Below are 25,140 nucleotides of genomic sequence, written 5' to 3' on the forward strand. Positions count from 1 at the left end.
TAAATTTTATTTATACCCCGCCCTCCCCAGCCAAGACTGGGCTAACACCAGGTATAAAAACGATTGAAATACAACTTAAAAACAAAATTAAAATGCAACATTAAAATGCAGCCTCATTTCAGTAGAAACTCAGTAGATTGAGTAGATATGTTGTTGTTTGCCCACAGTGACTGGGGCAATCCAGCCAGATGGGAGGGGTATTATTATTAACAACAACAATTTGGATACCAAAAATGAAACAATTTGGATATCAAAAATGTAAACTCGTGAGCAACCCCATTGATGAAGGTACCATTGGTTACCCAGACCTCCTTGCTGGTTGCAAAGAGGTCTCCATGACAGATCAAGCCCCAGCCCACCCCCCGCAAACGTAGATCCACCACTGCTCTAATCACTAGGCGGCCCTGTTTTATTTTCATTCATTTAAACAGCCAGGCAGAGAGTGCAACTGCGCCTGCGCCTCTTCCTCCTCCCGAGGACCAGGCAGGGCGGGGGCGGAGCCTTGGGCCGCCTGCCTCGCTCTCCACCAGCAGGACTACATTTCCCGTCGGCCTCCGCGCGAGGACCTGCCAAGGAGGACGCCTCTGATTGGCCCTCCCCACGGGCCGCCAATAGGAAGCGAGGGGAGAGAGGCCGACAGAGTGAGGCAGAGGAAGAGGGGAAGGAAGAGGCCTCCGAGGCTGCCGCTTGTCTTTCGCCTTCTCCTTCTCTTACTGGGCCCGGACTGGGAAGGGGCCGCGATGGTGCTGGAAAGCACGATGGTCTGGTGAGGAAGAGGAGGCGGGGGGGGGGAGGGGCTGGCGGGGGGGAGGGGCAGAGGCCGGTTTCCCTGAGTCATGATGGGGCCTGAGGTAAATTTTTGTGGGGGGGGGGAGGGGGAGAGACAGTTGGAGTGACGTGAGGCGGGGGGGGACACCCTATGTGGGGCGAGAATTATAGGGGGGATTTTTTTGGGGGGAGGGAAGGGGGTCTTTAGTTGGGGGGGGGTAAATGGGAGGGAGAATCGAGGGGGGTCTCCTTGAGGGGGTCTGGTAAGGGGGAGGAGGGGGTGCGTTTGAGGTCGGGGGGGGAGGCCAATGGGGAGAATGGGTGTGTTGGGGGGGAGCATCCCCTTCATGGCTTGGGGGGAATTCTGGGATTCCATGGGGAGAAGAGAATGGAAAGGGGGGGGGCTCAGGAGGGGAGGGGGAGGTGCATTTGAAAGGGGAGAATTGGGGTGAGTTGGAGGGTGGAAAATGAGGGGTGTCTCCTGAGAAGGGAGGTTCATTTGACATGGGGGCAGCATCCCCTTAGTGGCTTGGGGTAGAAATTTATGAGGGTGGGGAATTGGGGGGGGGACGACTGTTAAGGAAGGGGTGGGGGTGCATTTGAATTGAGGGGAATTGGGGGGGAGGGAAAGTTGGGAGGGGGTTGGAAGGGGGTCTCTGTTCTGCCCAGACACCCCCATCGTTCTGCCCAGACACTGAGGTCCAGCGCCGAGGGCCTTCTGGCGGTTCCCTCACTGCAAGAAGCCAAGGAACCAGGCAGAGGGCCTTCTCGGTGGTGGCGCCCACCCTGTGGAACACCCTCCCACCAGATGTCAAAGAGAAGAACAACTACCAGACTTCTAGAAGACATCTGAAGGCAGCCCTGTTTAGGGAAGCTTTCAATGTTTGACAGACTATTGTATTTTAATATTTTGTTGAAAGCCGCCCAGAGTAGCTGGGGAAGCCGAGCCAGATGGGTGGGGTCTAAATAATAAATTATTATTAATATTATTTATTATCTGTGGAGAGACACAGGTGGCGCTGTAGGTTAAACCACAGAGCCTAGGACTTGCCAATCAGAAGGTTGGTGGTTCAAATCCCCGCAACAGGGTGAGCTCCCGTTGCTCGGTCCCTGCTCCTGCCAACCTAGCAGTTCAAAAGCATGTCAGAGTGCGAGTAGATAAATAGGTACCACTCCTGCGGGAAGGTAAACGGCGTTTCTATGCGTTGCTCTGGTTCTCCAGAAGTGGCTTAGTCCTGCTGGCCACATGACCCGGAAGCTGTACGCCGTCTCCCTCGGCCAATAAAGCGAGATGAGCGCCACAACCCCAGAGTCGGCCACGACTGGACCTAATGGTCAGGGGTCCCTTTACCTTATTATCTGTGAGGGGAGAGTTTAATGGAAGGCACTAAGATGGGGAAACATCCCCTTGATGGGAGTCTCTGGGAGTGAAGTAGGATTGAGTGGAGCCTGCAGAAGAGTGTTGAAGAAGGGGACAGTCTGTGTGAGTCATGCCCCTTAATTTCATGCCCAATACAACTCTTTCTGCTTTTGTTTCGTGTTTGTTGTCCTAACGTTTCGTGTAATTTTTGATAGAAAAGGTCTAGTGATACTTTATTTTAAAATTTTCAATTTGTTGCTCATTCTGATCTCCCTTTGCCCGGTGCAGCGTCGACAACAGCGAGTACATGAGGAACGGGGACTTCTTACCGACCCGTCTCCAGGCCCAGCAAGATGCAGTCAACATCGTCTGCCATTCGAAGACCCGCAGTAACCCCGAGAACAACGTGGGCCTCATCACTTTAGCCAAGTAGGTTTCGCTCAAATCACCCCATTGGAAATCAGAAGATAGGAAGACATCAGCAGCTTCCCGTTGGGTCATCTGGTTGACCAATGGGAGAACAGGATGCTCAAGTATTTATTTATCTAATGTGCCCCCTCCCTTCCTTCTGAAGGAGCCTAGGGCACCAAATGTAGTCAAAATGAAACTTTTTTTTACCTTTTTTGGAAGCTTACTAAATTCAGTTACGGTTGAAAATATTCTCGTATCCTGTGATGTCAGAATTGCTAGGGACAGTGCCTTTCAGCCATCAAATGCCTGGCTGAACAGGGATGTTTTCAGATTCCTCTTGAAAGTCAGTAATGGGGGATAGAAAACACCCTTCACTATGGCATTTCACAAATGGCAACCCACCATCAAATAGGCCCTGTCACCATAGGTCAGTGCCAGCCAGGCAGCCCCCAATGGGAACAGTACCAAGGAGGCCTCCCCTTCTGCCTTTAGGGTCTTAGTTGATTAACAGTGAATCATTGGCCTAAACAGCTTATGTTGTTTAGTCGTTTAGTCGTGTCCGCCTCTTCGTGATCCCATGGACCAGAGCACGCCAGGCCCTCCTGTCTTCCACTGCCTCCCGCAGTTTGGTCAAACTCATGCTGGTAGCTTCGAGAACACTGTCCCACCATCTCGTCCTCCGTCGTCCCCTTCTCCTTGTGCCCTCCATCTTTTCCAACATCAGGGTCTTTTCCAGGGAGTCTTCTCTTCTCCTGAGGTGGCCAAAGTCTTGGAGCCTCAGCTTCAGGATCTGTCCTTCCAGTGAGCACTCAGGGCTGATTTCCTTCACAATGGATCAGTTTGATCTTCTTGCAGTCCATGGGACTCTCAAGGGTCTCCTCCAGCACCAGAATTCAAAAAACAGCTATAGGGCTCTTCTAATGTTCTTTTGTTTAGCATGTTAGGCCGGATCATGATCCGCTATAGGTCATTGCACCCCCACCTCTCTGCCTTTTTCCCTTTCTGACACCCTAATCCTCAACCTGTCCATGTCTGTATTTGCCTGTTTCAGTAACTGTGAGGTGTTGACCACCCTGACCCCCGACACAGGCCGCATCCTGTCTAAGCTGCACTCGGTCCAGCCCAAAGGGAAGATCACCTTCTGCACAGGGATCCGAGTTGCTCATGTAAGTTGCAACTTCTCTTCTTTCCCCCCGATGGCAGCCATCAATTGAGATATTAAACTAAAGATTATCATCCTTTCGGGGCCAGTGGAGAGGAAAGGAATCTGAAACAGCCCCATGCTAAGTTGGGCAAGTGAGAAGCGGGGTTAGTGCTTGCAGGAGAACAGAGGGTGAGGAGCCCCCAGGCTGTCAGACCTCTCCAGTGTGGTGTAGTGGTTAAGAGCAGTGGACTCATAATCTGGAGTTCGCATCTCCGGTTCTCCACATGCAGCTGCTGGGTGACCTTGGGCTAGTCACACTTCTCTAAGGTCTCTCAGCCCCACTCACCTCACAGAGTGTTTGTTGTGGGGGAGGAAGGGAAAGGAGATTGTTAGTCGCTTTGAGACTCCTTCAGGTAGTGATAAGGCGGGATATCAAGTCCAAACTCTTCTTCCATTTGGCCTGTGGAGCTGTGTTGACCAAGCCTCACTCGCCTGCCTTACGCCTGAAGTCATACACAACAGAGAAAGACACATTGACAGCGAAGTTGCCTTACATTGAGTCAGACCATTGGTCCATTAGATAGATAGATAGATAGATAGATAGATAGATAGATAGATAGATAGATAATTTATTACGGTCAGAGACCAGCTTATAAAACACACTTGGGGGTACAATCCCAGAAAGAAAACAAACAGTTAAAACAATGTACAACAATAAATTTAAAATTTATAAATGTGATAAGCATACAGACACTTAAAACTTTAAGATATGCTCAGTATCGACTACACCGATTGGCAGGGACTCTCTGAGGTTTCAGGCAGGGAGTCCTTCCTGGAGATCTCACAGATTAAACCTGTGGATTTCTGTATGCAAAGCTCTGATCAAGGAGCTACAGCCCTTCCCTTAAAGCAAGATTCCAGTCCTCATGGTTCTGAACATACGGATGATTTAAATCGGAAGTTGCCTTCTAATGAGTCAGATCATAGGCCTATCCAGATAGATATTGTCTATCTACTGACTGGCAGTGGTATGGGAGAGGTGAAATAAAGGGTTCGCTCAAACCCAGGGATGGGAGGAGACAGGCTGGGCAGAGGGGCCTCCCCTCTCTCCATGTAACACGGCTGCTTCTGTTCCAGCTGGCTTTGAAACATCGCCAGGGCAAGAACCACAAGATGCGGATCATTGCCTTTGTGGGGAGCCCTGTAGAGGATAATGAGAAAGACGTGAGTGTGTACCTGGAGCTGGGTGTCGGGGGAGGAACTCATCTCATTTTCAAAGCACCTGGTTTTCCGGGAAGCCTCTCCCGTTCCTGGTGCTCCCTCCTTGCTCTGCGCCTCTAATGGATCTTCTCTCCTCGCAGCTCGTGAAACTGGCCAAGCGGCTGAAGAAGGAGAAAGTGAACGTGGACATCATCAACTTTGGAGAAGAGGTGAGAGGCCCTCTCTGAGCCCGTGGCTTGTTGTTGTTGCATTAAGTTGCCTGCAACTCCTGGTTCGGCCCCTGACCTCTCCTTCCCGCCCGCAGGAAGCCAACACCGACAAGCTGACGGCCTTCATCAACACCTTGAACGGCAAAGATGGGACGGGCTCTCACCTGGTGACAGTGCCCCCCGGGCCGAGCCTGGCTGATGCTCTCATCAGCTCCCCGATCCTCGCTGGAGAGGGAGGAGCAATGCTGGGCCTGGGGGCAAGTGACTTCGAGTTTGGCGTGGACCCCAGCGCCGACCCAGAACTGGCTCTGGTAAGCACCACAAATAATAATAACAATAATAATTTATTATTTATACCCCGCCCATCTGGCTGGGTTTCCCCAGCCACCCTGGGCGGCTTCCAACAAAATATTAAAATACAATAGTCCACCAAACATTAAAAGCTTCCCTAAACAGGGCTGCCTTCAGATGTCTTCTAAAAGTCTGGTGGACATCTGATGCGAGGGCGTTCCACAGGGTGGGCGCCACCACCAAGAAGGCCCTCTGCCTGGTTCCCTGTAACTTCTCACAGCGAGGGAACCGCCAGAAGGCCCTCAGCGCTGGACCTCAGTGTCCGGGCGGAACGATGGGAACATGTTTCTATTACTTATGTCCATAAAATTTATACGCCACCTGATTGTAAAGTACTTTGGGATGGTTTTTCTTCAATGAAATTATCAGGAAAAACAGGGTTGGGTTAACCAACTCTTTAAAACATTCAGAAAATATCTAACAGCAGTAAGCAAGAAACTGATTAAAACACACACCAACATTATACCTGTCTGTACATCAGCTTGTCTAAACACATTTCTCCACCCACCTACCCCATAAGAAGTTTGGGAACTGCAGCTTGCCCCTTGCAGAGCTACAGTTCCCAGCACCCTTTAGAAACTGCAGTTCTTGGGATACCTTTTTGGGGGCGTGCTTTGATGTGTGTGTTAGCTGTTCTGTGCTATGTTTGGGATACACTCCTTGGTTTAGCAGCCCCTGTGTCTCATTTGAACACCTTTGTTTGTTTGTTTTGTTTTTCCTCCCAGGCACTCCGGGTATCCATGGAGGAGCAGCGGCAGAGGCAGGAAGAGGAAGCTCGCAGGGCTGCGGCAGCGTCTGCCGCAGAAGCCGGGATCCCAACCTCCGGTGCGGATGGTAAGAAAAGGGGTTTGAGCCGGGGGAATCGGGAGGCGAAGTGACCCGACTCTCCTTTCCTCCCAGTCAAGTCAAATAACTCTGAACCACCTCGGAGGCCGTGTACAGAAAGACAGGCTGTAAATGGCCAGCTTTGGGGAACCCCTGCCCCATATCCAAGCTACGGTCCCTTATGGGGCTGATGTTTAGATATGTGGAGCGGCTAGGCTGAGTTTCTACATTTTTAAGAAGGGGGAAGCCAGAGTGTGGATTTTTCAGTCAGCTTGGAATCAAGTCCCTTCCAGGTTCATCCCTGTGCTAGAGGGTTGGAAAAGAATCCGAGTTTTTCATTTAGGCAAGATGGAGGCTGTGCAGACCAGGACAACCAAGCATAGCTGTCAACTTTCCCCTTTTTTTAAAGGGAAATTCCCTTATTCCAAATAGGATTCCTTGCAAGAGAAGGGAAAAGTTGACAGCTATGCAACCACGATGATCAGTCGTCTGGGTAGCAAGCCTGATGAGGAACGGTTGAGGGAGTTGGGCGTGTGTAGCTTGGAAAAGAGGAAACAGAGAGGAGATGGGGTAGCCAATATTTGAAGGGCTGTCACATGGAAGAGGGAGCAAGCTTGTTTCCTCCTGCTCCAGAGGGTAAGATCTCTTGCAGTACGATCTGGCACTGAATCGTCTTGCCTCAAACGTGGGCCCTCGTGCTTCCTTGTGCTCTAGATTCAGACGACGCCCTGCTCAAGATGACCATAGGCCAACAGGAATTTGGCCGAGCTGGCCTGCCCGACCTCAGCACCATGACCGAGGAAGAACAGATTGCCTACGCCATGCAGATGTCTCTCCAAGGAGCCGGTGAGTTGCAGGCGAGGAGCACCCAGCGTAGCCTTCGGATCAGGAACACCACCTTTGCCAGTGGGGCAGGGCAACTGCTGAGAAGGCCTCCGGGGGCAGCTTGAGCATTTGCCCTTTGTATTGTCAGGATTATTCCCCTCCTCGTCCAAAACACTAGAACAGTCTCTCTCAGTTGTGCCCAGAAGAGAAGTATCGGCCGCAGAGGACCGTGCCCGTTCCAACTCGGCATGAATTAAGTGTTCCAGCCTCATCTCATGCAGGAACATGGGAGGCAGGTAGCAGCAGCATCCCAGGAGGAGGGGAACAATTTCTCTTGCAGACAGTAAAAATAAAGGGTGAAGGCTGAAACCCATTTTAATTCAGGTAATACAGTGGTGCCTCGCAAGACGAAAAGAATCCGTTCCATGAGTCTCTTCGTCTAGCGGTTTTTTCGTCTTGCGAAGCAAGCCCATTAGCGGATTAGCACTATTAGCAGTTTAGCGGCTATTAAAGGCTTAAGGGATTAGCGGATTAGCTGCTAAAAGGCTATTAGCAGCTTAGTGCCTTAGAAAAAGGGGGTGGGGAGTGGAAAAAAATCGCAGGAACTCGCAAGACATTGCGAAGCAAGCCCATAGCAAATTCGTTTTGTGAAGCACCTCCAAAACGGAAAACCCTTTCGTCTAGCGGGTTTTCCGTCTTGCGAGGCATTCGTCTTGCGGGGCACCACTGTAATAATAATAATAATAAATTTATTATTTATACCCCGCCCATCTGACTGGGCTTTCCCAGCCACTCTGAGCGGCTTCCAACAAAATATTAAAATACAGTAATCCATCAAATATTAAAAGCTTCCCTTAAAATGTGAATTGGTTACGAAGTTTGGGGGAACAGCTTGAAGTGTTGAGAGGGGAATGGAGTACGGCCAGTGTTCAGACATGATAGGATCATTAGGAGGGCCAGAAGTTCCCCACCCTGAAATAATAGAGATAAAAACCGTGTGTTTTCGGGGTGGGCCGCAAGGAGACTGAATCTCTTCCCTCCCTTTAAGCCAGGCATGTCCAAAGTCCAGCCCCCATGGCAGTTTATTTCCTGGGGTAAAATCCGGGAAAAAAGCTCAACAGCTTCAATCTTGAAAAAATGCTCAACAACTTCAGTCCGAAAAAAGGGTCAAAAATATGTTCACTGCATCAAATCTGGCCCTCTTTGAAAAAAGTTTGGACACCCCTGCTTTAAGCCTCCGTGATTGTCTCTTCATTAATCTGGTTGGCATTTGAAACCCACCTATGGGCTTTGGTTGTAGCAGAGAAGAGGTTGTTAAACTGTGCATGTTTTCTCTCCTCTTAGAGTTTGGACAAGGTGAGTTGGCCGAGGTGGATATCAGCACTGATATGGACACGTCAGAACCGACAAAGGTCAGTGGCCGCAGATCCTCTCTCTGCCCCCTCTGTCCACTTGCTCAGAGCAGCCTCTGCCAACCCAGCACCCTCTGGACCTGAACTACAACTCCCCCCCCCCCCCCCAGTTAGCACTGAGTTGTAGTCTAGAAGGGCACCTCGTTGGTGGAGGTTGGGCTCTCCTGCCTACAGAGTTGCCCACCATCTTTTCTGCTATAAGCTGTATCCAGAGTACCACTAAATCTCTTGCAAGGGCCATTGTGACCCACCTTGAGACCTACCGGTGGAGGGCAGGTCAGAAAGGTGGCAGTGCCTCTGATGCTGATTTTTATCTGTTTCTCTCCCCCCCCCCCCATTTTTTTAAATTAAATTTTCCATAATTATAATAAAATACAACAGAGAGAAAAGGGGGTGAAAACACACAAGAGAAGACACATTACTAAAAAAGAAATCTTAAACACATATCCCTTGAAAACCCAATCTCTCTTACATTGTTAATTGATTTACTCAGATCCCTCTCTTCTGAATTTCATTGTAGCTGCATGTAACAGTTCTCTAATATCATTCTTAGTCTAAAATTATTTCCATCCATTAACTATCCTATTCTCTTTTCTTACTGTTCTAAATCCAGCTTACTTGCAGTTAAATCCTATTTTAATCCTAGGCCTATTTGGTGCTTTCGAGTGACTTCTAATTATTTATATTACAATATTTATGCAAGTAATCCTTAAATTCTCTCCAATCTGATTTTTACCTGTTTCACGGACGTCCAGGAAGAGGACGACTACGATGTGATGCAGGACCCCGAGTTCCTGCAGAGCGTCCTGGAGAACCTGCCGGGAGTCGACCCCAACAACGAGGCCATTCGCAACGCCATGGGCTCCCTGGCCTCGCAGGCCTCCAAGGAGAACAAAGACAAGAAAGAGGAGGAGAAGAAATGATGCGGGGAGGAGGGGCGGGCCACGGGCCCTCAGGGGCGCCCCAACTCTCCTCGGCCCCGTTACGCAGTCAAGAGCATCGCTGGCTCTGCATGCCCCAGGTCACCTAGCCTTCTAGCCATCAGTGTCCGTAATCTTCCCTCCGGGCTAGTTGGGGAGAGGCGGGGAGAGTCACCAGGTTATTATGGGTCAGGGTGGGTGGCGGTGGGTGGGTAGAACTTCTCTTCTTTTTTGGGTTGCGGTTTAGGGGGTAATAAAAACCTTAAATTTTCTTTGCGGCGTTGTGTTTTTTCCACCGCCCGCTTCCATTAAACTGTGGTTTGTGCATGTCAGAACGCGAGCGGCTGATCTCCTAACCTCCCTTTCCTTTCCGACAAAACGGCGCCGTCCCCCTCCCTGTGTGCAGGCACCTTCGTTTCCCTGCCGTGAAATCGGCGCAAATAGGTTGAGAGACACGTTTGCGATCGTGCTGTGGCCGCCGGAAAACTTCCAGCTGCCGGCGGGACAGAGAACTCAAGATTCTGGTTTCAACAGACGCAAGGCTTTCGCACCCATGACAAAAAGGGGAAACTAGGAAGCAGGTGGGCTTATTATGGGTTGGAACACCTTCCCCAAAGCTGCGACGCGTCAGGTGTTCGAAGGACCTCCTTTTGCGCATCCTGAATCGTCTGCCTTTTGACTCGGTTTGACAGCTAGCACTGTGAGAGAGAAAGGCTTCTCTCCGCTTTGGCCACACTTTGAATCTGTTGCGTCTCCTCTGTCCTGCCCTTTCTTTCAAAGGCCACAAACCTTCCTCATGGGGGGGTCACTCCACTCCCCTAGATCATTCCAGTGGCCCCTTTCTGGACCTTTAAGAGCTCTACAGTATCGTTTTTGAGGCGAGGTGATTCGAACCACAGACAGCATCCCGAGTGTATTCTGTGTGATAGATTTATATAAAGATGTGGTCGAGTTGTGGAGTTTTTCATGGGGCTTGCAGTTTTTGTGTGTATTTGCATCACTCTCTTCAGCCAAAGAGGCTTCCAGACTGTCTTGCGTACATGGAGAATAGGTCAGTCCCTGAAGGCTTGGGACGTGGGTGGCGCTGTGGGTTAAACCACAGAGCCTAGGACTTGCCGATCAGAAGGTCGGCGGTTCGAATCCCCGCCACGGGGTGAGCTCCCGTTGCTCGGTCCCTGCTGCTGCCAACCTAGCAGTTCGAAAGCACGTCAAAGTGCAAGTAGATAAATAGGTACCACTCTGGCAGGAAGGTAAATGGCGGTAAAGTGAGATGAGAGCCATAACCCCAGAGTCGGTCACGACTGGACCTAATGGTCAGGGGTCCCTTTACCTTTACCTGAAGGCTTACAATTCTAGACCATTCAACTACGAACCTCGTTACAAAAAGTGGAGATTGACCATCAGTTTGGATGGATTTGGATTACATGACTTGATGGGAGCTGAGGCCTATTAGTCCTTATGGCTGAATGTCTACCATAGCCATGGATGGGTTCATAAACTCCTTCCCAGCAAATACTTCCCAGCAGCCAGTATCAAATTTATATAATGCGGTCTGAAAAATTGAATTTTGCCGTCTGGTGCTTTTAAATGACTGAGTCACTCTCCAAGAAAAATCCCTCTTTCCCCTCTTTTTTAAAAAAGTGTTGAGCCCCAAATGTTAGCTGCTTTCATTCCTATTTAACTAGAATCTTATTTTAAGGAGATGGGCAGCTTCCTTTGACCCCACAGGTACCAGCTGCCAATGCAAGGATGCCACATTCTAGCTGAGCAGGGGCAAAGCCAAGGGTTCAAGGTCCTGCGAAGCCAGAGGGCAAGTGGAACCTAAGATCAGCTTCCCTTTCATAGAAAGCCGACTTACTCTGTTGCAGAGGGCCCTGGCAGGAATCGTGTTTCACATCTGAGTGGTTAGTTAAACAAGCCAGCCTCATAACCCATGTCTGAAGTTGCCTTGTTTTGAAACTGAGCAGAGCGTAAGTCCGCATTCCTGGTTTGTGCAGTGAGTAGAGTGCAAAAAATTTGGTCGGAACTTCCTAGAGCACTCCAGAAACTAACCAGGATAAGTCAGTGCTCCAGGGAACTTGAGTACCCCAGAATCTTAGCCTCAGGAGACATTTGCATAAACTTATTATATATAATAGGGACGCGGGTGGCGCTGTGGGTAAAACCTCAACGCCTAGGACTTGCCGACCGCATGGTCGGCGGTTCGAATCCCCGCGGCGGGGTGAGCTCCCGTCGTTCGGTCCCAGCTCCTGCCCACCTAGCAGTTCGAAAGCACCCTTAAGTGCAAGTAGATAAATAGGGACCGCTTACCAGCGGGAAGGTAAACGGCGTTCCGTGTGCTGTGCTGGCTCGCCAGATGCAGCTTGTCACGCTGGCCACGTGACCCGGAAGTGTCTGCTGACAGCGCTGGCTCCCGGCCTCTAGAGTGAGATGGGCGCACAACCCTAGAGTCTGTCAAGACTGCCCGTACGGTCAGGGGTACCTTTACCTTTATTATTATATATAATATCTTGGAATCTTTAGTGTAAGCCAGGAACCCTGGTTTGTGAGAGAGGGAAATGTACATTTAATGTGTGATGCAATGACCCTTTCTCCCACCAGAGGGCACATGCCACACTGAATAAGGGAGGCTGAGCTATCTTGTGTTGCATTTTGCTCAGATTCTCAGGAAATTTAATATCGCGGTCTGTGCCAGTGCAGAATTGTGTCTGCATTGTCCCAACGCTGCTCCCAGAGTTCGCCTTTTCAAAACACTCTAGCGTGAAACGGACACACAAACACCCTTTCAGGTTTTTTATCATTCTTCTTGTTATTGCTAATGATTTGGTTATGACAAGGAGTTGCAGGGAGAGGGGGGAATCACATACAAACTTGAGCTGCAGTGAAACAGGGTCTTGGCCCCCTCCCCACATACTTTCCTATATGGGGGAAATCAATAGTGACAGGTTCAGCCGAGGTCCTTTGTCTTGGGGTTTTGCAGGGAGGAGGCAAGAGGAGATGTTGATTGCTGGTCTGCACAACTTCCCGACTTCTTTTAAGCAAGTCTGCTCATGGTGTGCCTTGGAGAAGCTGCAAAGAAATGGGGGAAATAAAATATTTTTAAAGAAGAGGTGGGCTCAACAAGTCCTGTCTATCAGGAAATGCATCCCCTGTTGTGTTTTTGTGCAATGCAAACTGGACCATAAAGAAGGCTGATCGCCGAAGAATTGATGCTTTTGCATTCTGGTGCTGGAGGAGACTCTTGAGAGTCCCATGGACTGCAAGAAGATCAAACCTCTCCATTCTGAAGGAAATCAGCCCTGAGTGCTCACTGGAAGGACAGATCCTGAAGCCGAGGCTCCAATCCTTTGGCCACCTCATGAGAAGAGAAGACTCCCTGGGAAAGACCCTGATGTTGGGAAAGATGGAGGGCACAAGGAGAAGGGGACGACAGAGGACGAGGTGGTGGGACAGTGTTCTCGAAGCTACCAGCATGAGTTTGACCAAACTGCGGGAGGCAGTGGAAGACAGGAGTGCCTGGCGTGCTCTGGTCCAGGGGGTCACGAAGAGGCGGAAACGACTAAACAACAACAATTCCCCGTTCTGCCAAAGGGTTCTTGTGATGTAAGCTCTCCCTTTTCCAACCAAAGGTCGCCTTTAATGCCAAAAGGCTTTTGTGTGCGCCTACTTTAATCATTTTTAAAAAAATAAATCTTGATCCAAATTCTTTTGGGTGTGTATGTGCAAACCGGCTCCCCAAACCAGGCATTAGCCCGCCTTGGACTAGAGAAACTTTTGGCAGTGTCCAAAATTTGGCATTTTACAAACTACATTGGTCGGATTTGTATTGAGAGAGAGATCTGGGTATCGCTACCAGCTTTTCTCAACCTGTGGGTCCTCAGATGTTGTTGAACTACAACTCCCATCACCCCTAGCTAGCAAGGCCAGAGCTCAGGGATGATGGGAGTTGTAGTCCAACAACATCTGGGGACCCACAGGTTGAGAACCGCTGTTTTGGGGAACCTTCGTCCTTCCAGCTGTTGCCGAACTACAACTCCCATCAGCCCTAGCAAGCATTGGCCCCATGGCCAGGGTTGCTGCTGCTGCTGGAACTTATAGTTCAAATCTTGCTTCCCCCTCCTAAATCAGATATCCAAACCTCTCTCTGTCTCCCCCCCCCCCCCCGACAGAGGTACGGTCTGTACAGTCCACTCCAGCGGCAGCTTTCCACCCTAGGTAAAGGTAAAGGGACCCCTGAACATTAGGTCCAGTCGTGACCGACTCTGGGGTTGCGGCGCTCATCTCGCTTTACTGGCCGAGGGAGCCGGCGTACAGCTTCCGGGTCATGTGGCCAGCATGACTATGCCGCTTCTGGCGAACCAGAGCAGTGCACAGAAACGCCATTTACCTTCCCGCCAGAGTGGTACCTATTGATCTACTTGCACTTCGACATGCTTTCGAACTGCTAGGTTGGCAGGAGCAGGGACCGAGCAACGGGAGCTCACCCAATCACAGGGATTCGAACCACCGACCTTCTGATCGGCAAGTCCTAGGCTCTGTGGTTTAACCCACAGCGTCACCCGCGTCCCACCCTTTCCACCCTACTTACGTGCAAAACTGTTGACCAGGTAGGTGGGCTTGTTGCTACACAGCAGGGTGGTGAGGCTGCCCAGCGATGCGGTCCCCACGATCTGCACCTCCGAGGTGATCCCCAGCGTGGCATTTTTCTGCAACAGGGCAAGAAACAGAGCCGGGAAAAGCAGGTTTGACAACTGCTACATAAAGTGTTTTCGCTTCATGCTCTCGGTATAACTGAAGTTACATACAATTGCATTTTAAGGTTCCATCTTGTCGAATTTCTAATGTGTTTCCTAATACATTCTGCTGTTTTCTTACACTTCAATCCCAGCTGTGGTCTTCACATACGGGAAGTACGGTAACTTTTTATAAAAACTTGAAATGGTTTTCAGTCTTCTTTAAAAAGGTAAAGGGACCCCTGACCATTAGGTCCAGTCGTGGCCGACTCTGGGGTTGCGGCGCTCATCTCTTTATTGGCCGAGGGAGCCGGCGTACAGCTTCCGGGTCCTGTGGCCAGCAGGACTAAGCCGCTTCTGGCGAACCAGAGCAGCGCACGGAAACACCATTACCTTCCCGCAGGAGTGGTACCTATTTATCTACTTGCAATGTGACGTGCTTTCGAATTGCTAGGTTGGCAGGAGCAGGGACCGAGCAACAGGAGCTCACCCCGTCGCGGGGATTCGAACTGCCAACCTTCTGATCGGCAAGTCCTAGGCTCTGTGGTTTAACCCACAGCGCCACCTGCGTCCCATCAGTCTTCTTTAAAACATTCTACATTTGTATCTTTTATCAGTGCCGTCAATTTTGCCATCTCTGCGTATTCCAAGATTTTCACCAACCATTCTTCCTCTGGGTGTGTTTTCTCTCCTCCTTCCATTTCTGTACACACATAATCCTTGCTGCTGCTGTATTCACACACACACTCAGTCTTTTAGCACCAATCTCTGGAACTCCCTGCTTATTGACTTTAGTGTTTTTTGACCGTTTTGGTTTAGCTGCTCCAACCTAGCTACGTAACTCGGTTAGGTATACTTGTCCTTAAACTTGCTGCAAACTTCCTTCTAACTTCACAGCCACAACCAGCCCTCTGAGCGCCTATGGGTGTTATATTTGCAACTCAAGATGATACAGAGGTGCCTCGCAAGATGAAAAGAATCCGTTCTGTGAGTCTCTTTGTCTAGCGGTTTTTTCGTCTTGCGAAGCAACCCTATTAGCGGATTAGCGGTTTAGCTGCTATTAGCGGCTATTAAAGGCTTAAGGGATTAGCGGATTAGCTGCTAAAAGGCTATTAGCAGCTTAGTGCCTTAGAAAAAGGGGGTGGGGAGCGGAAAAAAACCCCCAGGAATCGCAAGACATTTTCGTCTTGCGAAGCAAGCCCATAGAGAAATTCGTCCTGCGAAGCACCCCCAAAACGGAAAACCCTTTCGTCTAGCGGGTTTTCCGTCTTGCGAGGCATTCGTCTTGCGGGGCACCACTGTAATAGAAATATCTTAATTTCTGTGCCATCCATCTGGCTGGGTTGCCTGAGCCACTCTGTCTGTTCTCCAGGGGGTTGGACTGGATGCTCTTCGTGGTCCCTTCCAACTCGACCATTCATTGAGTCTTTGTTGAGATTCCTGTGCGTGGGGGGCTCGGAACGTATATCCCTGCGTAAGTGGGGGGGCGAGGACACCTCCAAAACGGAAAACCCTTTTGTCTAGCGGGTTTTCCGTCTTGCGTGGCATTCGTCTTGCGGGGCACCACTGTACTTCATGCATCTGAAGAAGTAGACCCCAGTCCACATGTCTTGAAGCTGGAAGCAAGACTCTTCAGATCCCCAACCCAAAATACACCTTGAAGGATGAGTGCCCCCCCTTTTTCTGACTCTCTTAGTTGGCAGCTATATTAGTTAAACTGCAGCCTGTTGTGGGATGAAACAGCTCTAAGCCTGCAACCCCAGCTAGGCCTATTTACCTGAGAGTAAAAACCTTTGAATAAGTGGGGCTTACTTCAGAGCAAATATGCACAGGGTTTGTGCTGTTAAATCGCTTTTAACCATATGAATTTCAGTCGGCTGGTATCATTTGTTGGTTTATATACAATACCAGTTGTATACTGGTATTTGTTCAAGGGGGGGGGGGGAATCAGAGCAGTTTCCAGCAGTAACACATAAAACCGTACAGTTAAAACTGTATACATAAAACCAGAGATCAGCTATTACTGAATTATTATTAAACAAGTTTGGATATGGATAAAAATGTATAAAGTAAAAAATGCATTTACGTATAAAATAATGAACCACTACTGATCATGTTTGCATTAATTATGTCTAAAAGAACAGTTCAAAGGCAGGGGGACAACCCATGATTGTTTTGTTTTGAGATGCTGCATTTAATTATATGTCAGCGTTTCTTTCAAAACCATGAGGACCGGAATCTTAGAATTACTTTTAAGGAAAGGGCCGCAGCTCAGCGACAGAGCCGATGCCTCGAAAAGAGACGGTCCTGGGTTCAGTTTCCCAAGATGGACCTTTGCTATAAGGCAGCTCCCTCTGTTCTTGTTCAAATCAGCCCTGTCCTCAAAACATTGAGGACTAGGATCTTGCTTTGCTTTCAAGGCAAGGGCCGGAACTCCAAGCCACACTCCCCATGTGCCTAAAACCACCCCCAGGACACCTGCCGATCCTCACCAAGACAGCTTGGAAGTACGCCTCCAGTTCCTGGCAGGAGGGTAGCGGTTCGGACACCTCCATCTTTCGGGCCACACACCCTTCTGGCTGGCCGTGGTACACCATCAAGTGCTGTGGGGGGAGAGAGGGAGCAGAGAGGTAGCATCTTGTAGAGGAGGCCCCCAAGCCCCAAACCCCACACTCCCTCCTGTCCCCAGGTCTGATTTTACAGCACTCAGGTAGTTCAGCTGGCTATCTCCAGTGGCGTAGCGTGGGGGGTGCAGGGGGGGGGCCGGCCGCACCGGGCGCAACATCTGGGGGTTAGGGTTAGGGGGTGCAAATCCACGGGTTAGGGGGCGCAAATTACTTGCCTTGCCCCGGGTGCTGACAACCCACGCTACGCCACTGGCTATTTCCGATCCATTTTGCAAAGGTTATTTGTATTCTCAGCTCTCTCTTTTTAATTGTGTTACATTAACGTAGGCTATACATTTCAAATAAATAAAAGAGACACTCCCATGCTCTTAAGAGAACCTCAGTGTGGTTTAATCAACTCTAATGCACTTTGGATACCTTTAAACTAGAGAGACCTTGTAAAGTCGCTTGCCAAGACAATACTTTCTCTCTCTCTCTCTCTCTCTCTCTCACTCACACACACACACACACACACACACACATAGGGGAATGGCAGTAGCTCAGTGAAAGAGCTGGCATCTCTGCTTGGCATGCAAAGGTTCCCGGTCCAATCGCCAGTATCTCCAGGAAAACCTCCCTACCTGAAGCCCTGGGCAGCTGCTGTCAGTCGCTGTAGATAGATCCACCACTGGTCTGAATCAAAGCAGCTTCCTATGTTCTTAAATCCACCTTAGTGCAGTTCAGTGACCACTAAGGCACTACAGTGGTGCCTCGCAAGACGAAATTAATTCGTTCTGTGAGTTTTTTCTTCTTGTGAATGTTTCGTCTTGCGAAGCACGGTTTCCCATAGGAATGCATTGACGGTTTTAAGAAAAAGGCGCAAGACGTTTTCGTCTTGCGAAGCAAGCCCATAGGGAAATTCGTCTTGCGAAGCAACTCAAAAAACAAAAAACCTCTTTCGTCTTGCGAGTTTTTCGTCTTGCGAGCCATTCGTCTTGCGAGGTACCACTGTACTGGACAACTTAAGGAGACCCCATTGGGAGGGAAAAAAACAGCAAGACTGTCCCCATCGCCTCTTGTGACACGAATTCTGGCCCTACTGCCGATTCTGTGACTCACGTTTCTCAAGTCGCAGGTGATCCCTGGAGCCACGCCTTGTTCGCCCAGTTCGCTGAGCGCCAGCAAGAGAGACGCTTCGTTTTGGACGTTGACTTGGGGAGGGAGGAAGCTGAAGGCGTCTCTCTGCCGAGAAAGGAAGCGGGGGGAAAGATTGAAATGCGGCAGCCCTGGCCAAAGGTGCTGGATCTGGCTGCCCAAGACTTCTGCAGTGGCGGAAGGCAGAACGTGCTGGATTCAAGCCACCAGGACTTCCACCAGGCAGAAGGCAGGCGCTGTCTCCATCATCCCCTGTCCTCCGTAATAATCTCTCAAAGGACCTGTTGATGGCATTCTACCACTGTACTGTTGAGAGTGTATTAACCTATGGTCTGAGCGTGTGGTTTGGGAGCCGCACGGTCAGGGGAAAAACAATGCTGTCCAGGGTTGTAAAGACTGCGGTGAGAATAATTGGGTGCACTCTTCCCACCTTGGATCACATCTATGCTTCCAGGTGCCATAAGAAAGCTGCAGAGATAGCGCAGGATAGTGCGCATCCCGGAAACGATCTCTTTCAGCTTCTGCCTTCTGGAAGAAGGTCCAGGGTTATAAAGACTAGGACTAGCCGCCTGAGAAACAGTTTCTATCCAAAGGCAATTTTGGTTTTAAATGCAGTGTAAGGTAGTCTACAGTGGTACCTCTGGTTACGAACTTAATTACTGTATTTTTTGCTCTATAAGACTCACTTTCCCCTCCTAAAAAGTAAGGGGAAATGTGTGTGCGTCTTATGGAGCGAACGCAGGCTGCGCAGCTATCCCAGAAGCCAGAACAGCAAGAGGGATCGCTGCTTTCACCGTGCAGCGATCCCTCTTGCTGTTCTGGCTTCTGAGATTCAGAATATTTTTTTTCTTGTTTTCCTCCTCCAAAAACTAGGTGCGTCTTGTGGTCTGGTGCACCTTATAGAGTGAAAAATACAGTAGTTCTGGAGGTCTGTTCTTAACCTGAAACTGTTCTTAACCTGAAGCACCACTTTAGCTAATGGGGCCTCCTGCTGCCGCTGTGCGATTTCTGTTCTTAACCCGAGGTACTATTTCTGGGTTAGCGGAGTCTGTAACCTGAAGCGTCTGTAACCTGAGGTACCACTGTATTGTATTTAATTATGGGGTATTTTTAGGGGGTTAACCAGGCTGGGATAGCAGGCTTGTTGGTTTTTGAATGTCTGATGTACATTTTTTCAATTTTGTTGTTCTGTATGGGAGAATGACAATAAAGATTATCGTATCGTACCTGGACGCAGTCCGCCCGCCCGAGGTAGGTGGCCAGCAGGACGCCCACGATGCTGATGCTGAGGGCTGAGACAGCGCCCACCATCAGAATCACCAGTTTGCGGTTCGAGGCGACGGGAGGCTCTGCCAGCTCAAGGCTGGAGTGGAGAGTCTGAACAAAAATTGGGGAAGGGGGTGAGGAGAGAGAGAGAAAGAGAGAAAGAAAGAAAGAAAGAAAGAAAGAGGGGGTGATGGCATCTAGCAGCACCTGAAATCCCTTTTCTAAAATCTCTTTTTTTATATATAATATTTTATTAAGAGTTTCACATAGAAGAAGAAAAAGAAAAATACAAAAATAAAAAGAAAAACAGATAAAAACAGTTCCATTTTCATAATATTTCTTACATTTGCTTGTTTCCCAGACTTCTCCTCCCCTCTCTGTATTCCAAATCAAATATTTATTCAGCAAATCCCTTCCCTCTGTCTTATCTTTATCTTAATGTTATATTTTTAGTTCTTCATTTTTAACCTTCAAATTTTCCGTACTCCTTCACCACATTATTGCTAATAATTTTCTAAAATTTCAGCCTGTTTCCGCATTTGCACTCTGCACATGCTTAAGGGTGCTCTTGTCGCGCTGGAGAACCGAGCCCCAAAGATAACAAAAAATTGGCAGGTCGATAACCGTAGGCATTCCCACACTGGGCGTTTCAACCCCCACCCCCTAGCAGGGCAGCAGGCAGAAATCCCACCGGCGCAGCTACTCTCCCCGCCACTGCACACGGCAACCACACAAGGCTGGAAAGAGCTTTCCCTGATGGACTCCTGCCTGTTGAGCAGCGGTTAAAGGAACGGGAGACCCAATGGGGGTTTAAAAAATAAGGTGGCCTCCTCCCCTCCCCCACTTCTAAAGTGAACTACTTACGTAGGGTGGGCTCTTGAGGTGCAGCCCCGCCGGCCACGATTCAGGGTTCTTGTCCTCGCTCACCATTTTCTCTTCCCCAACGGGAGGGCTGAACGGATCCAGACTTGGGCTTCTTCGTAGGCGTGTGAGATGCCAGCGGGAAGCTCTTATAAAGTCTCGGCTGCCTGGCACACGGCCCTGCCAAACAATAGCCCCTTCTGTCCACATCCCAGCTCCAAGCTCTCATGGGGGCACTGAATAATTTTTTGCCGCCCCTCCCCGCCTCCTGCCCCCAAATACCTGCTGGCCAGCAAGGTGCAAAGGCCTTTTCCATAGGGCTGGCTCTGTTTCCGCTTGTAGGCTGAGGGTTGCATCCAGGCAAAGCGGGAGGAGACGCCCTGAAATCAATGGATCTAAGTTAGTCACAGAATTCTAGAGCTAGAGGGGAACCCCGAGGGACATCTAGACCAACCCCGGCAACTTCCCTTAATTTCAATGGGTGTGTTCTGAGTAGGACAAGCATTTGACATGAACCTTCATCGTAGTTTACGTCTGGGATACCCAATCCCCTAGTGAGAAAGTGGGTGAACTCTGCTCATACCCTGATAGACACGCTTCTTTTTCCATTCCTTGCTTGGACTCTAGTGTAAAGTAAAGGTAAAGGGACCCCTGACCATTAGGTCCAGTATTGACCGACTCTGGGGTTGCGGCGCTCATCTCTCTTTATTGGCCGAGGGAGCCGGCATACAGCTTCTGGGTCATGTGGCCAGCATGCCTAAGCCGCTTCTGCCGAACCACAGCAGCGCACGGAAACGCCGTTTACCTTCCCGCCGGAGTGGTACCTATTTATCTACTTGCACTTTGACGTGCTTTCAAACTGCTAGGTTGGCAGGAACAGGGACTGAGCAACGGGATCTCACCCCGTTGCGGGGATTCGAACTGCCGACCTTCTGATCGGCAAGTCATAGGGTCTGTGGTTTAACCCACAGCATCACCCGCATCCCTACAAGTGTAGAGTGCAATACTGCAAACAGACCTTTAACCGTGAGGACGAGAATCTGAAGCCTATTTTGAAGGGGACGGCTGTATACCTACCTCTGTGGCAGATCACTTGCTTTGCATGCAGAACACCCCTGGTTTGATCTCTGACGTCTCGAGTTGGGGCTTGGACAACCCCCTTGCCCCAAACCCTGGAAAGCTGCTGCCAGCCAGTGAGGACAATACTGAACTAGATGGACCCCAATGGTCCGACTCAGCGTAAGGCAGTCTGTCTATATGTTTCCTCTGTTTGAGTACACACATACACACACCCCTCCATCCCTCATCCAGGCAAGCAAGAGGCATTGCAGGGGGTTGGGCTGGATGACCTCTTGGGGACCCCTTCCAACGCTACAATTCTTTGCTTCTTACTTCAAGAGCACAGATTGTTGTGCTGTTTTTAAAAAGAAATTATCTTCAATAAAGTGGCAGGCGGAATTGCAGCTACTGCAGCTTCCTCCCCAGCATGGCTGCCGTGTAACAGGCCGATATTCATCTGGTGAAGCCTCTCCCCCCCAATCCTTACATTCAGCAGGATCTGACCTCCTGCTAAATTTCCCTTTCTCTCTCCCCCCCCCCCCCGGCTGTCGTTCAAAAGCACGCAATAAAAGATGGCAACCTCGTGTTTTGCGGATGTTCTGATCTACACTTTAAAGGATAGTCAAGCCTTTATTCCAGGAGCCCTCTGAGGGGCGGCAGAAGTGGGGGTGACCGAGGAAAGGAGACTTCGTTCCTCCAGCCAAAAGCTTTCTGGCTTGCGGCCGACTCTCTCAGGTTCCACCACCTGACATGCCGGGAAGAAAAGGCCCTTTTGAAAGAGAGGCCGAGGCTCCCCGTGATAACCTCGCTGTTGAAAACGGAGCGGACCGAGGCACAGACGGGGCCCTGTTTTCGGGAGAAACCGCCGCATCACTCGATCGGCTCGGAAAACATCCAAACGAAAGGCCTTGGCTCTCGGGGAGGGCGGCGGGGTGGAAAGAGACTGATTTCGGAGGCACATAAAAGCAAGATTGTTTACAAGCTGGTGCACTCCAGTCGCAGCGAGAGGGCAGCGATGGAGAAGTGGACGGCGGGAGATGAAAATCACTTGGCTCCCCTTGGCAAGGTGGGAGGACAAAGGACAATGACTCCCAGGCTCGGAGGAAAGGCGACGGGGAGGCCTTGAGGACGCTGCATGCTTTAACTTGTTGGTCACTGTCTTGAGCCGAGGTACACGGACCACTAGTGGTCTGACTCAGAAGCTTCCTATATCAGAATTGAAATAAAAATTTTAAGGTGTTTTATATATACCGTAATAAACGTTCACAAATGTACCAACCAAGCATATGCATAGATATGTGGACCACATGTCTGGAGCAGCACAGGAAGACCGTCCTGAAACCATTTTGACTCCCCAACTGACCAAATGTTTTCTCTGCAAGGAGGGAGGGGGCGAGGGAACCTTCCCATTGTCTCAGGAATTGGGAAATCACCATCTCAAAGAAATGGCCAGACTACCAAGAAAGGCAATCAGATAAGGCATCATCAGATAACCTGACAGGAAAAACAACATTCAAATTTCTGTTGTAGACCACCTTTTCTGTGATGTATGTATGATGTTTGGGGGGGGTGTATTGGGTTACACCCCTTCGGTGATGTATGTATGATGTATGGAGGGGTGGTCTTGAGCTCCAGGGCAGGGAATTTAAAATGTCTATATAAGGGCAGGCACACCTTTGTTCGGGGTCCTCCTCCTTTCCTGCGTGTGAGGCGAGCACCCTGTTGCAACAGATCAATAAAGATCAGGCTTACTAGCAGCTTTGCTTCTCAATATTATCTGGTTGGCCTCTGTTATTTTCTCCTAGCGATGGAAAACCTACAAAGGACTCTATAAGGGTTCTTAGTGTCCCCCATAAGGGAAGATTTTGTTTACCACAGAACCATGAGGACTAGAATTGTGCTGAGTATTGTAGCTCTGTCAACTACCATTCCCAGGTTTCTGGGGGAGGGTGCTTTAAATGTTCAGAGCATACCCGGTCAGAGGCTCTTCCTGACATATTCCTCTTTGGAAAGTTCCCTAGGTGAGGATCCTGTAGTTCTTGCTGTTTAGTCGTTTAGTCGTGTCCCCCTCTTTGTGACCCCCTGGACCAGAGCATGCCAGGCACTCCTGTCTTCCACTGCTTCCCGCAGTTTGGTCAAACTCATGCTGGTAGCTTCGAGAACACTGTCCCACCATCTTGTCCCCTGTCATCCCCTTCTCCCAGCATCAGGGTCTTTTCCAGGGAGTCTTCTCTTCTCATGCGGTGGCCAAAGTACTGGAGCCTCAGCTTCAGGATCTTTCCTTCCAGGGAGCACTCAGGGCTGATTTCCTTCAGAATGAATCGGTTTGATCTTATTGCAGTCCATGGGACTCTCCAGAGTCTCCTCCAGCACCAGAATTCAAAAGCAACAATTATTCGGCGATCAGCCTTCTTTATGGTCCAGCTCTCACTTCCATACACCACTACTGGGAAAACCAGAGCTTTCACTATACAGACCTTTGTTGGCAAGGTGATGTCTCTGCTTTTTTTCATGGATCACTGCCTTGCCGTGGCGAAGGGGCTTGAATAACTCAGAGAAGCTATGAGCTATGCCGTGCAGGGCCACCCAAGATGGACAGGTCATCATAGTGGAGTTTTGACCAAACGTGATCCACCTGGAGCAGGAACCGGCAAGCCACTCCAGTATCCCTGCCAAGAAAACTCCATGGACAAAGACAACAGGCAAGGACCCTAGGCGCTTCCATTGTTGCTGCGATACAACTCCCACCGGGGGCTGGCCATGCTGACCCCTGGGAGTTATAACTCAGCAACACATTCCAGGTTGCAGGTGTCCCTACCAAACTTGTTAAAGGTAAAGGGACCCCTGACCATTAGGTCCAGTCGTGGCCGACTCTGGGGTTGCGGCGCTCATCTCGCTTTATTGGCCGAGGGAGCCGGCGTACAGCTTCTGGGTCATGTGGCCAGCAGGACTAAGCCGCTTCTGGCGAAGCAGAGCAGCGCACGGAAACGCCGTTTACCTTCCTGCCGGAGTGGTACCTATTTATCTACTTGCACTTTGACGTGCTTTCGAATTGCTAGGTTGGCAGGAGCGGGGACCGAGCAACAGGAGCTCATTCCATTGCGGGGATTCGAACCACCGACCTTGCGATCGGCAAGTCCTAGGCTCTGTGGTTTAACCCACAGCGCCACCCGAAACATTATTAAAAACAATTTAGAAATTAAGTTGTAATACCATTAATTAATATTAATATCAATGGAGCTTGCAGTTGTGAAGCTGCAAGACCAAAGCTGGAAGGTTTGATCCAGATGTTAAAAAAATCAATTTGTTAGGTCCTGTGTTCAAATTGTCCATTATTACCCAGAATCCCTTGCGCCACCCCCCCAAAGCTTTGCTCACAAACCTTTGGGCCACTTTCCCCTCCCCCCTCCCAGACTCCTTTGCGCGACTCCATTTAAAGGCCACTATCCCAGAATCCCTTGCGGCACGGTTGCTTTCCCTTCGTTCTCCCGCCCGCGAGGAGTGTTTGGACGGACGTTTGCTTTGGCCAATCGCCACTCAGATCTTCGGCGTTCCTTCACGCGTGCGGCTCTTAGAGGGCTCAATTATTATTTTGAATGGCAATAATACGGCCCGCCTTCCATGTAGTAGCCTACCAATAGGAAAATGAGGTGAGAGGCCTCAGGCGGGAGCAACTCATTTGAATGACACGGATTTCCCCCAATAAGCCTAAGCGCTGGTGGTTAGTTTGTTCGTTTTAAGAGGCACGAAGGACAGCCAATTAGAATGGTGGAGCGTGAGGCGCTAGTTCCCTCCCCCTGCAAGCCCCGCCCATCTCCCCTGCTGAATACTAATAGGAGGTTCTTGTCTGAGACGCGCCGCCTCAGCAAATAGGCACCTGCTGCCGTTTCTGTATTCCCTCAGGTGTCCAGCGAATGAAATTAAAGCCCAGCCTTCCTGAGGGCTCGCAGCCAATAGAAAGGCTTGTTTGGCGCCCAGCTGAGTGGCAAGCTGCCCTAGCCAATAGTTAGTTGG

General features: G+C 49.9%; 2 protein-coding genes across 9 annotated transcripts; one reads left to right on the top strand and one right to left on the bottom strand.

The window, feature by feature from the left end:
* Positions 1-598: 598 nt before the first annotated feature.
* Positions 599-9,718, top strand: PSMD4 (proteasome 26S subunit ubiquitin receptor, non-ATPase 4). The gene is made up of 10 exons (XM_083416721.1): positions 599-766; positions 2,417-2,557; positions 3,591-3,705; positions 4,821-4,907; positions 5,045-5,113; positions 5,209-5,424; positions 6,190-6,298; positions 7,004-7,135; positions 8,459-8,526; positions 9,282-9,718. Exons 1-10 carry the CDS (start codon positions 741-743, stop codon positions 9,447-9,449), a joined length of 1,131 nt encoding a protein of 376 aa, XP_083272847.1. The 5' UTR covers positions 599-740; the 3' UTR covers positions 9,450-9,718.
* Positions 9,719-12,022: 2,304 nt separating this feature from the next.
* On the bottom strand, positions 12,023-25,104 carry LOC310666145 (uncharacterized protein). Of its 8 annotated transcripts, none has more exons than XM_083416802.1 (8): positions 25,004-25,104; positions 20,350-20,447; positions 20,071-20,247; positions 19,168-19,317; positions 17,905-18,027; positions 16,672-16,782; positions 14,035-14,152; positions 12,023-12,515 (listed from the first exon to the last, which is right to left on the bottom strand). In XM_083416802.1, the coding sequence occupies exons 3-8, from the start codon at positions 20,134-20,136 to the stop codon at positions 12,481-12,483; spliced, it is 603 nt and encodes a 200-aa protein (XP_083272928.1). In that variant the 5' UTR covers positions 20,137-20,247; positions 20,350-20,447; positions 25,004-25,104; the 3' UTR covers positions 12,023-12,480. The 8 variants fall into 8 exon arrangements, with proteins under 8 accessions (XP_083272928.1, XP_083272921.1, XP_083272922.1 ...); XM_083416795.1 differs by lacking the exon at positions 25,004-25,104 and adding an exon at positions 23,762-23,946; XM_083416796.1 differs by having other exon boundaries at positions 20,071-20,447.
* Between the last annotated feature and the right edge of the window lie 36 nt (positions 25,105-25,140).

The sequence above is a fragment of the Podarcis tiliguerta genome (assembly GCF_965153285.1).
Source record: "Podarcis tiliguerta genome assembly, chromosome: 16".
Classification (NCBI taxonomy): Eukaryota; Metazoa; Chordata; class Lepidosauria; order Squamata; family Lacertidae; genus Podarcis; species Podarcis tiliguerta.

Excerpts from the sequence above, each read along its gene's own strand:
- PSMD4 (XM_083416721.1), top strand. The coding sequence starts at position 741 with ATGGTGCTGGAAAGCACGATGGTCTG. Across the intron at positions 767-2,416 it reads CTGGAAAGCACGATGGTCTG|CGTCGACAACAGCGAGTACA; the intron begins GTGAGGAAGAGG and ends TGCCCGGTGCAG. Across the intron at positions 4,908-5,044 it reads TAGAGGATAATGAGAAAGAC|CTCGTGAAACTGGCCAAGCG; the intron begins GTGAGTGTGTAC and ends CTCTCCTCGCAG.
- LOC310666145 (XM_083416795.1), bottom strand. The coding sequence starts at position 23,813 with ATGGAGTTTTCTTGGCAGGGATACTGGAGTGGCTTGCCGGTTCCTGCT. Across the intron at positions 20,448-23,761 it reads CTTGCCGGTTCCTGCTCCAG|GGCGTCTCCTCCCGCTTTGC; the intron begins GTGGATCACGTT and ends CATTGATTTCAG. Across the intron at positions 18,028-19,167 it reads GGCGGGCGGACTGCGTCCAG|AGAGACGCCTTCAGCTTCCT; the intron begins GTACGATACGAT and ends CTTTCTCGGCAG.